This window comes from Daucus carota, chromosome 5, assembly GCF_001625215.2.
Source record: "Daucus carota subsp. sativus chromosome 5, DH1 v3.0, whole genome shotgun sequence".
NCBI classification, from domain to species: domain Eukaryota; kingdom Viridiplantae; phylum Streptophyta; class Magnoliopsida; order Apiales; family Apiaceae; genus Daucus; species Daucus carota.
This window is the reverse complement of record NC_030385.2, coordinates 18,000,146-18,012,204: the sequence shown is the minus strand read 5'-3', so window position 1 is coordinate 18,012,204 and position 12,059 is coordinate 18,000,146. Positions and strand designations below refer to the sequence as shown.

Genomic DNA, 12,059 nt, shown 5'->3' with positions numbered 1-12,059 from the left:
TATTGTGTTGCTCAATTCCTTTGAAGCCAAATGCTACTTTACATCTTGTACCCATGATATATAATTCTTCCTAAAAATTTCCAATGCAACGAACGAGAAGTTTGTAAGGTTTGTCATTATAATCTGAATTTAACACGGAAATTATTAACTTAAATTATCAATGTAAATATTACATAAAATCCTATTGAATCGGGTGCGTTAACACAATGTTACTCGGCTCGCGGGTCGACCTAGAAAAACATGAACATGTACGCTCGTTCCGGAACGCGGGTCGATGTCGACCTAGAAAGCCCGGGATCGCGTTCTAGTTCCCCATTCTCGGCGAACTCTGATTACTTACCGGCGACTATAAAACGGGAATGAAAACAAGAAGATAGAGGTGAGTAGTGAACTTACATGACTGTAATATGTATATATAACTGTTTGCAACAAAAATTGAAGAAGGCGTCTAGAGAAGATGAAGTGGGAGAGAAGACTAAGTTTTAGAAGACGACAAGGATCCCGATGTGATAATGAGAGTTATGGTTTTAACTTATAATAGCTCATGAGTTGTACACTTATACACGATAATAATATATATATATATATTATTCTTTTTATTATCCTTTTTACATTTTTTTATGATTGTGTTTTATTCGGTGTCTCATGTTTGTAATGTGGCTGATCCATAGCTCATGTTAAATTTTATAATAAATTGCTCATTTTTATTTATGATTTAAAAAAAATATATTCATATATGAATTTTAATAATTGAATAACATTCAAATTTTGGTAACTATTATTTTTATAACAATATATATTTGTAAACAAAATTAATGAGCATAATTTTTGCTAAAAAAGAATTATCAAAGTCAAGTAATGAAAATATGTAAGACTGTAAACCCTGATAAATTAAAGTTGTTTCTTTAATTATAAAGCTCAACCTGTTGTGTTATCTCCCAACCATTTTCATATATATTGATAACCCTAAATACCCATATATATTACAAAGATATCATTGTGATGGCTTCCGGAATAAGAACAACATGTCGTGCTGAACAAACCACACAAGATGAAAGTGAGTTAAGAGAGAATCAGCCTGATGAATCACATCCAACTCAGCATGAAGAATCACATCCAGAGATGACCCCAATTGATGAACCAAATCCAACTCTAAAGCCATTACTCTCTGAAGTGGAAAGTCACACAAAAAACTGGTAAAAATCTAGGTGGTGCCAAAAAATGGACGTGCAAGCATTACAAGAAAAGTTTTACCGGTCCATAAAAGGGAATCCATTATCCATTCTTTGGTGCTCCACCTGGAAAAAAAAGCACAAATTCAAAGATGCCCGGTGTTATTGACAAATAAAATAGAGCTGCTGCGGATAAAAAAATGGTTGGAGACACGGAAGAGAAAGGCATTTCCCCATCCTTGACATCATCCACGATCAACAACTCAATGAGGGCTTCGCCAAATGGAAAAAGCATAGAAGATTCGTTTTGCTTGATGCAAAGACATTCAGTTGACTTACTTGTCGAGATGACAATTTATGCTAATGGTATTCCGTTTAATGTTCTTAGAAGTCCAGATTTCATTGCTATGGTGAAAGAATAAATTATGCTCCTAAGGATTATAAATTACCATCATACAACACGGAAAGAACCACGTTACTTTATGAATGTAAAAGAGATATTGAAAAAGACTTGACACCGCTAAAAGATACTTGGTTCAGTAACGAATTCAATCATTTCATGCATGGACAAATATCAAGCATAAGCCTCTCATTAGCGTCATCGCATCTAACAGTCGTGGCTCTATGTTTTTATATGCTGAGAATTTCAAAGGTATGTTATGTTACTTATAATCTTGCGTTCTTGCTTATTAACATATATGAATAATATCAATTATTGTAAATCTGATTTTTTTTCCTCTTTGTACGGGGGTAGAAAACACGGGGAAAAATGATTACATCTTTTTTGCTCAAAGCAGTTGAAGAGATTAGGCCTTCAAATGTTCTACAAATTGTCACAGATAATGTAGCAAATTGTAAGGCAGCGGGAAAGAAAATCGAAAGGGTGCCTAGGCATATATTTTGGTCACCATGTGTGGTACACACTCTTAATCTTATTTTCAAAGATTTTGCTGCTGAGTTAAGTTGGATTCGAGATACATATAAAAAGGCTAGAGATTTAGTTAAGTTTTTTTATTAATCACTCACAAGCCCTGACCATGTTTAGAACAAATTCAGAATTCGAATTATTGAAAGTCGTCAAAACTAGATTTGCGTCATATTTTATTTTGTTAAAACGAGTAAAGAAATGTAGAGAGTCTCTTGCAACTACAAAGGTGTAAATGGCTCGGAAGGATTGGTTAAAAATAGTAAAGTAGGGGTAAAAAGCCGTGGGGAAGAAATTGCGGCAACTATTTGGGATGAACACTTTTGGGAAGAGGTTGATAATATATTGGCCATCACCAAGCCAATATTTTTTATGATTAAATTTTCTGATGGCAAGTGATCAAAAATGGGAGAAATTTATGAAAGGATAGATTGCATGTTAGGAGAGGTAACTGATGTCTTAAAAAATAGCAACCATGCTAGTGATTTGATAAGAATGAATGAAATTTTGGTTAATCGTTGGGAGAAAATGAATATTCCCATGCATTGTTTGGGATTTTCACTTAATCCTCATTATTATGATGCTAATTATTTGAGAATGAAAGCTCCCGGTGGTGTCTCCAAATAAAGATTTGGAGGTTGTTAAAGGAGTTATGGCTGCCTTTGAAAAAATAGGTGAAGATGCTAGTGAAAGGAAACTTTTGTGCGAACAACTTTCAAAATTTCAAGCAGAAAAAGGAATTTTCAGATCTCCAGCAGCTTGAATATATGCAGTGTCTATGAGTCCCATTTCATGGTGGTCTCGGAAACTTCAGAATTGGCTGGAATTGCTCTTAAAATTTTGCCACAGCCTATAAGTAGTTCCTCGGCTGAATGAGCTTCGAGCTCGTTTATTTATAATGCAAAACGGAACAGGCTTAATGCTACAAGGGCTGATAAACTTTTGTTTATTCATTCCAATGCTCGTCTTCTTTCTCGTGAAAGCTATAGAACAGGCATCAAGAAAATGAGATGTTAATCCGGAGAATACACTGTTGGAAGAATCTGTCGTTAGACTTAATGATACAAACTGGGAGTAAATGGCTAGACGCTAGTGGCATGTTTTAGTTTATTTGAAGTTGGATTAATTTTTGCTCTGGAGCATGATTTCTGAAATTTGAATTCTGAACATTGGTTATTTGGTTCACAATGACTGAAGTACTGAATTCTGATTCTACCTACTTGATTCTACCTACTGATGCTGTAACGCCTGTACTATTTGATATATATAAATGATATTCTGTTTTGGTGCTATATAAAAAATTTCATCTTTTAATTGTCAGATTATGTGAATTCGACTTACTTGTCATTACGTGACTTCCGGATATAGTTAGAATGTGCTTATTCGATTTTTGGCGAATACATTTCGCTACGCGATTAAATGATATTCTAGTTGCGACGGTTTTGATATAATAATAATAAATGTGATCGTTGTCGCTACCCGATTTAATAATAATAGAGATTTAAATGATTTAGTGATATTTGATAAATTGCGAGTAGCCGATAGATTTTAACTTGTAAATAGAGACTTGTAATATTTCTCTCTTGTATTTTACGTGCAATTATATTCTTGATATTATATTTTGTGTGATGTGTATATTAGAGCTCTACTTGTAGTTATTCTTTTTAAATTAATTCCTTGTTCGAAATTTTTGAAAACTATTTTATTAAACCTCTAAAATCTCATACTATTTGTGATATTAATTTCATGATTTATAGATTTGTACTTTAATTATTAAAACTCTTTCTTTAAATACTATTTTAATCATACTTTTAATATTTACCAAATGACTAGTGTATCCTTGCATGCAATTTTGACTAGTATTATGACCGAGGGTAAGACTGTACAATCACTACACTTGACCACACAAGTTACCAATAAGCCCTTGCATGCATTTTCACCAATACTTGCCAAAAGGGTAGTCTTGTAATCTCTCCATTCCACTCACTCTTTTGGTCAAGTCAAGCTACCAAGATCAAACAAAACACTCATTTCAACACACACAAACCCACACAAACCCTCTCCACTTTCCTCTCCTCTCTCCCTTCTCCTCCATTCGGCCGAAGCTCACCCTCATCCCCCTCTCACCATTTTTTTTCATTTCTTCACAAAACCAAGCAAGGATCACTCTTCTCTAGCAACTTCTTGTGAGTACTTTCAAATTCGAGGTTAGTTTTGCTTTGCATGTTGAAATGGAGCCGAAATAGGGCCTTGATTCTTATGAGCTTAGGGTCTCTATTTTGGTGGCTCCTACAGATGATCAAGATGTAGTTTTGGAGAGGTTACACACCTTTATTTGACCAAGGCACGCTTAAATCATCACATTTGGCAATGACTCTAAAGAGGAGCCGAATGTATGTATATTTGTACTTGGAAATTTCATGATTTTGAGGTTGGTTTCTTGAATATTCGAAGGCTATAATGATTTGGTGAGATTCTTGTGTATTTTCATCCCTTGAATGTCTTGTATTTTGATGATCTAACATGATTTAGAGCTTATATACATGTTGCTATATGTGAAAACCGAAGCTAAATGCCATAATTTTGAGTTTTGTATGGGATTTGTATGTAATGCATGCTGTGATTCTTGTGAGAAATTGTTAGTTTAGAGTATACATGATAATATTAAGTGATGGTCATTAGTTATGGTAAGATATCATGCTTGTTAAACCGGAAATTTGCTCAAAGTTGCCATGTAAAAATCTGCTCTGTTTTGCTATGTGTTTTGCCTCGGTTTTGTATATATATATATATGGCTAAATTTACTTGTATCTTGCCTTGTGAAAATAGTCAGTAGGTGTATATAGTATGTAGAATAGGAATTGTGGTTTGGTTGTTGATTTATGGTGTTTTGGAGGGAGTTAAGGTGGAAGGAGGCGCACACACACCATGGCAGAATTTTGCACTAGAGAAAACTAGAGAATTAGATCTGTTATGGTTAGGCCCTTATAGGCCTGAGTTCCCTGGAGTTGGGACTTGGTTTGTGCAAGTCTCCAATAGCCTTATAAGTCATAAAAACATCCATTTAGATAGGTGCGCACACTCATTTCAGAGAGCAACTCAGAACAGGGCACTTTGTAGTATAATGGATCTTTGAGTGATTAAAACCATGTCATTGGTGAGGCCTTCATGGGGCCTTGATTTAGATAAGTCTAATGAAGTCTTAGGAAGCTTTTTAAGTCATTATAATGGTTAATTGAATTAGTTAAGATAGTTGTAAGTGAGTGAAAACAGGGCAGTGTACACAGTAGGGTAAGCTATTCTGTGCCAACTTGGCATGGAGGCCTAGGGAGGCCAGAGCAAGGCCTTGATGTCAAACCAATTGCAAAACTTAGATTTAGGTCTTAGGTATCCATAGGAGTCAGTATTTCACAAAGGCACAAGGTGTAAACAATTGGTTTTGCCAAGGCACTCCAAAGGGTGCCAAAATGCCTAAGTAGAGTAGTCACTTTAGTGCATTAGTTTTTAAGGGTCCTTGTAAGCAAGGCCTTTGAGTCACACCACTTCATAAAGTTATTTTAGGATCATACCAATCTGTAGAAATTAATTTAGAGTGGATGCCTTAAGTGGAGATGCCTCATTTCCATTAAATTACACAAGTGTCACCCATAGAGTCACATTCTGAAACCAAGTTAGAATGCATTGCATATGAGTGTGTCATCAATGAGGCCTTGACCTCATATTGAGTTCATGAATTAGTTTTAAGTCATATAAGATAGTGCAAGTTAGTTTAGGGCAATGCACTTAGTAGAGATGCATCATTCTTGCCAAGGCACACAAGTGTTGCCAAGGTAAGCATTCTAGTAAGTCAAATAGGATGCATTCATTTGTGAGTCTTGTGAGGTGGGGCACAAGTGTGCCTTACTTTAATTTGGTTAAGTTAAAGTCAGTAGAGTGTAATTAGGAGCATTGGTCTTAGACCTTATGTGTTACTTGACTAATTGCTTAAGTGACTTAAAAGCTAAGTAGAGATTATTAAGTGATAATAATTAAGTGATAGAATGCCATGCCTTTACCTGCTATGTGCTATGTGCATTACATGAAGAATATATTACTTGCAATTAGTTGAGCTTAAGTGTATATATTTATATGTGTATATATATATATATATATATATATATATGTGTATATATATATATATAAACACACACACATGAAAGGGTAGTTAGCATTGTGGTGACGAGGATACTATTAATTATAGGTGCAAGTAGGAGGCTAGGCAAGAAACCTCTACAAGAATTTGTGCAAGTGATCAGTAAGCTTAGTCCAGGCAAGTGGAACTCTAAACCTACCTTTATACTTGTTTATTGGTTAAATACCTTGTGAATGCATGACTACTGCTTTTATAGAACTCAATAAACCCCATCACTACCCTATGATTAAACCTTGAAGTTAGATAGTACCTTCCAATACTTGAATTGACCTTTTCTTATAATATCACCCCAAACCCACATGAATATCAGCTAATAGTCCCTTGATGCATATTGAGAATTTGAAACCCCACATTGAACTGAATTATCTCTTTTGGAACCCTGATCTTAATAACATTCCCTTATTTTAAAAAGATCACGTATAACTTGAAAACACTTTTGCTTAATAAACTGTCCTTGATCAAGATCCTTTTTAATATTGAATTGAATTGACTTAAAAGGAATTGGATAGTATTTTTTTAATAAGACTGAGGCGCTAGTCATTTAATTAATTACAACATCAGTAGCGGGGAGCCTGATGTCTGTATATGGCCAATGTGTGCCGAGGATCCTCCCTGGTTGAATCACTTTTATGTGGTTCGGAGCTTGATGTGGGCTGATCACCCCTTAATGCTCGTAGCGCTGTGTGATTCCAATTCCAATAACTTGTTATCTCTTTTTGCACCTTTATTTAAGATTATACCTTGTGATATCCTTTGTTATTGTTGCACTTGTATAATGGCATATTGTGAACTGTTATATATATTGCTTTCACTTGCTGAGCTTTTTGCTCATTAATTGTTTATTATAACCCTTCAGTGAAACCCGAAGATGGCTCGTTTCAAGCAAACCGCCCGTAAGACCACCTCAGGATCGGGTATTGCCTATCGCCGTATAATGGAGTAGGTTGGGAACTTGTAGTTCCCTAACTCTTTCTTTAAACTTTTGGGGATTAAAACTTGTAGTAATGACTTAGAATTCTAATTTGGTTTGTAATAACTTTAGATGTTGTTCATACTCATTCTTGGTGATTCTGGGGATTGTGGATTAGACTTCTAGTTCTAATATTTTAGATTCTGTAGTTTTATTTATTTATCGTACTATGCATGCTTTAGTCGGTAATTATTGTGGGTATGTCACAGATATATGCATTGATTCTTTATGCATAATTAATAAGAAATTAGATTATATTATCATTTATTTTTATTTGTCATGTAATTGTGATTAATATATATATATATATATATATATATATATATATATATAATTATAATCAGTACAAACATGTAATATTTTAATTTTTTGAGCAAAAAAATTATTTTAGATATTAAAAAAATGACAGTTACTTTCTCATATTAAGAGAAACATCAATAATTGGTAAAAATCAAAACATATCATATTACCCAAAATTAACCTTAAACTTAAAGTAACAAGCCTCTTAGTCTTTTCGGTGCGTTGATGTAGCTAGCTGTACACAATCAGTTTTCAATTGTTTCTTTAATTATAAAGCTCAATCTATTGTGTTATCTCCCAACCATTTTCATATATACTGATAACCCTAAATGCCCATATATTACAAAGATATCATTGCGATGACTTCTGGAAGAAGAACAACATGTCATGCTGAACAAATCACACAAGATGGAAGTGAGTTAGGAGAGAATCAGCCTGATGAATCACATCCAACTCAACATGAAGAATCACATCCAGAGATGACCCCAGTTGATGAACCAAATCAAACCCTCAGTCCATTACTCTCTGAAGCATTACAAGAAAAGTTTTACCGGTTCATACACAAGAATCCATCATCACTTCCTTGGTGCTCCACCTAGAAAAACAGCACAAATTAAAAGATGCCTGGTGTTATTGACAAATAAAATAGAGTTGCTGCGGATAAAAAAATGATTTAAGACGCGGAAGAGAAAGACATTTCCCCATCCCTGACATCATCCACGATCAACAACTCAATGAGGGCTTCGCCAAATGAAAAAAGCATAGTAGATTCGTTTTTCTTGATGGAAAGACATTCAGTTGACTGACTTGTCGAGAAGGAATTTTATGCTAATGGTATTCCGTTAAATGTTCTTAGAATTCCAGAATTCATTGCTGTGATGAAAGGAATAAAGCATGCTCCTAAGGATTATAAATTACTGAAAGGCATATGTTTAGCCTATTTGTAATTAAAGAGGTACCAACTCAACTCTGATAAGAAAGAAAGGTAAATAGCAAGTACTGTTGAAGGAATCCGTACGAAGAACGTCAAGTGATTTATTGAAATTATATGTCTGAAGAATTTCAGGATGCTGCTGCACACCACTGGAAGAAGTTCATTAGTATGTTCAAGCCTCAGTGTACAAATAATCTTTTGTAGCACGTCCAGAAGTCCAGAAGGTATAAAGTTTTAATACTTTATTTATTCAGAAGATTCCATACTATTGTTACTTATGAAGATGATCTACGAAGACATAGACTCGACGAACAAGCCTCGTTTCAAATGTTTATTTGATAAAGAATATTTAATTCAGCTAGATACAGATGAACCAGACAATACATTTGTGTGTCAGCTACTCAGATTAAGTGTTCTGCATCAACTACAAGTGGCCGTTCGATCAAGACAGAAATCTACAACGTTCAACAAAGCCTGGAGTCCCTGCTGCTAAAGGAATATAATTTTATAAATATTTATTTAATTATTTCACTCTTCAAATTAATTAAATTGGTTGTATAATTTATTTATTAAATTAATTCACCTTCGAATTAATTTAATTTATGAATTTATATAATTAATATAATTAAGTGAGTAATTAGTAAGTATTTATTCAATTAAATCAATTGTTTTAATGCATAATTGGCTCGGTATGACATTCTCAGATAATGTCATACCGTGTCAGTTGAGCAGACATTCTCAGAATAGGCTTTATTATGTCATACTGATGAGTATTGCATGACTTAATCAATCGGTATGACTTTCTAATTAAAAGTCATACCGTGTACTTGATTCTGACTTGAATTGATATGACTTTGTGAATGTCATACCGTTTGTTGGTATCAGACATTCACTGGTATGACTTAAAAAAAGTCATACCGTGTCTCTGATTCAGGCATTCTCTGATTGTGTGTATGACTTGCTTATAAATGACTTAAAAAGTCATACAAAGCTCAACCGAATGACTTTCTTTGGTAAAGTCACGCCAAATGAAGAGTAGTGGCCAAGGAATAAAGTCATACCGCCCCTGGCAGTATGACATTCCATTTAAATGTCATTCCTTCTTTGTTTTATGGCATGGCTTTGTGTAATAATGTCATATCTTCCATTGTAATGTCATTCCTAAGCTAGAAAGTCATTCCTTTCTTTGTCATACCTAGATCCAAGTGATTTGCCTATATATATGGCTTCACTTCTTCATTTCAAAGTTGTTCAAGCATTGTAAAAGCTTTCAAGTTGTTTGTAACTTGCAATTGTTATATCCACAGTTTTCTGTGCTTTGATCACTCGGTTGTTTTAATCACTAAACTAGAATACATCCTGTCGAATTTATTCTACGAACTTTAGTGGACATTAAAACGAACCATATTAATTATATAACGACTTAAAACATTGTTATATTAATTAATTAAAATCTGATTAACAAGTTTAATTCAAATCAGATTATTCCGCCGCGATTTTTAGTGACGATTGTATTCAACCCCCCTTCTACAATCGTTTCAGGACCTAACAATTACCATCATACGACAAGGAAAGAAACACGTTAATGTATGAATGTAAAAGAGATATTGAAAAAGACTTGACACTGTTGAAAGATACTTGGTTCAGTAACGAAGTTTCTGTTCAATTACTCACGACTCTGATATCGCTCAACTGATTAAATCTACCAGCATTATCATATGGGACGAGGCTCCTATGCAGCATCGACATGCTTTCGAATGCCTTGATTGTTCACTCCGTGATATTATGAAACCAGTAAGTCCGGAAAGAGCTGAAATGCATTTTTGGTGGTATACCTGTTCTACTAGGTGGTGACTTTAGACAGATTTTCCCGGTCATCAATCTTCGATCAAGGCCTGAATTTGTCAATGCCTGTATTACAAGATCAAGGATATGGCGTGTAGCAAAGATAATCATATTGAAACAGAATATGTGCCTTGGCCAGGCCAGTACAGCATAAGAAAGAGAATCCTTGAGACTTTTTGCTTAGTGGGTTCTCAAGGTTGGTGATGGAAATCTTCTAACTCCTGATGATGTATTACTTCAGTATGGTGAAGATGCTATTGTTATCCCGGCAGATTTCTGTGATACCGAGACCTCCAACACGGTAGAGAATTTGATTAAATGGACTTATTCGGAGTTCTCTACCAATTACAAATCTCCAAAGTATATCAGTGAAAGGGCTATTTTAACCCCAACTAATAACACAGTTGGCCACCACAATTCTGTTATTGTGGATACCATTCCTGACGAGACTTTCTCATATTTCAGAAGTGACAAGGTAGAAGAATTTAGGGGAACAGCCTCTGATCTTAACCTGGCATTCTCACCTGAATATCTTCATTCTTTGAACGTTCCTGGACTACCTCTTCATGAAATGAAACTCAAGGTCGGTGTTGCGGTGATGCTCATGAGGAATCTGAATCAAACTCTTGGCCTATGTAACAGGACAAGAATGATGGTGACTAAATGCATGAAGTATTGTGTGCAATGTGAAGTCATTTGTGGTGCATTTTTCGGGACGAGACACTTTATTCCTCGGATGGAATTATTCCCCACTGAAACAAAGCTGCCTTTCAAATTAATACGCAAGTAGATGCCTTTACAAATTTGTTACACTATGACAATTAACAAGTCACAAGTAGGGGTGTCAAACGGATAATTCGGAACCGGATCTGCCTGTATCCGTATCCGGATCCGAATCCAAAAATCCATATCCGTATCCGGATCCGAATCCGAAATTGTTTAAAGGATGATATCCGAATCCGGATCTGACAGATATTATCCGGATTCGGATAATATCCGGATCCGAATCTGATTTTTAATCAGAATTTTTATTTTTCTATTAAAATTTCTAAAATACCAGAAAAAATAGTAAAAATTAATTTTTAAGTTTTAAAAACTGAGTAAAAAAATTAAAATCATTAAAGAAGGTTTATATTAATTCAAAAATTAATTCTTGTGTATCTTTCAATATAAATTTGTTATCTTTAGAATATTAAACTCAAATAAAATTATGATATATGTCTATAATATTTTAAATGTTAGGCCGAATTAACTCACTATATGAATCAATATAGTGAACACAATCAATAACAAAATACTCAAACAAGAGATTTAACAAAGTAAACTCTTATTCACAAAACTCAGTAGGTTACAAATACTCTCTTAGTGATTTATAACTTATCACTAAGAGCTGCTGGGTTACAAGAATAATATTCTCGATATTCTAACTCTTCTAGAGTAAACCCTAATCTGTGTTTATATACACAGTTACATGATACTACTGATTGATTTATAATTATCTGCTTCCTAAAATAATCTAATCAGTAGCTATCCTTCTGCTGTCCTGATTTGCACAATCTCCCTTGATCTTTATCTTCCTTATTTATCCAGATCTGCCCCTGAAAATCAGCCGCCTGCAAGCTCTGATCTTCGCTAAACTCTGATCCAGCTGGCAGTCGTTAAACTCTGATTTCCAGTTAAACTCTGATATTTGCTTCTGCACACTAAACAAGTTAGATACC

At 34.5% G+C, this 12,059-nt stretch overlaps 1 protein-coding gene across 1 annotated transcript; it reads left to right on the top strand.

Moving 5' to 3' along the window:
- Positions 1-1,372: 1,372 nt before the first annotated feature.
- Positions 1,373-11,128, top strand: LOC135152782 (uncharacterized). The gene is made up of 2 exons (XM_064093880.1): positions 1,373-1,582; positions 10,535-11,128. Exons 1-2 carry the CDS (start codon positions 1,373-1,375, stop codon positions 11,126-11,128), a joined length of 804 nt encoding a protein of 267 aa, XP_063949950.1.
- Positions 11,129-12,059: the final 931 nt, after the last annotated feature.

Coding starts and splice junctions, on each gene's coding strand:
- LOC135152782 (XM_064093880.1), top strand. CDS start 1,373: ATGGTTGGAGACACGGAAGAGAAAGGCATTTCCCCATCCTTGACATCA. Junction 1,583..10,534: donor GTCCAGATTTCATTGCTATG/GTGAAAGAATAA, acceptor TGGGTTCTCAAG/GTTGGTGATGGAAATCTTCT.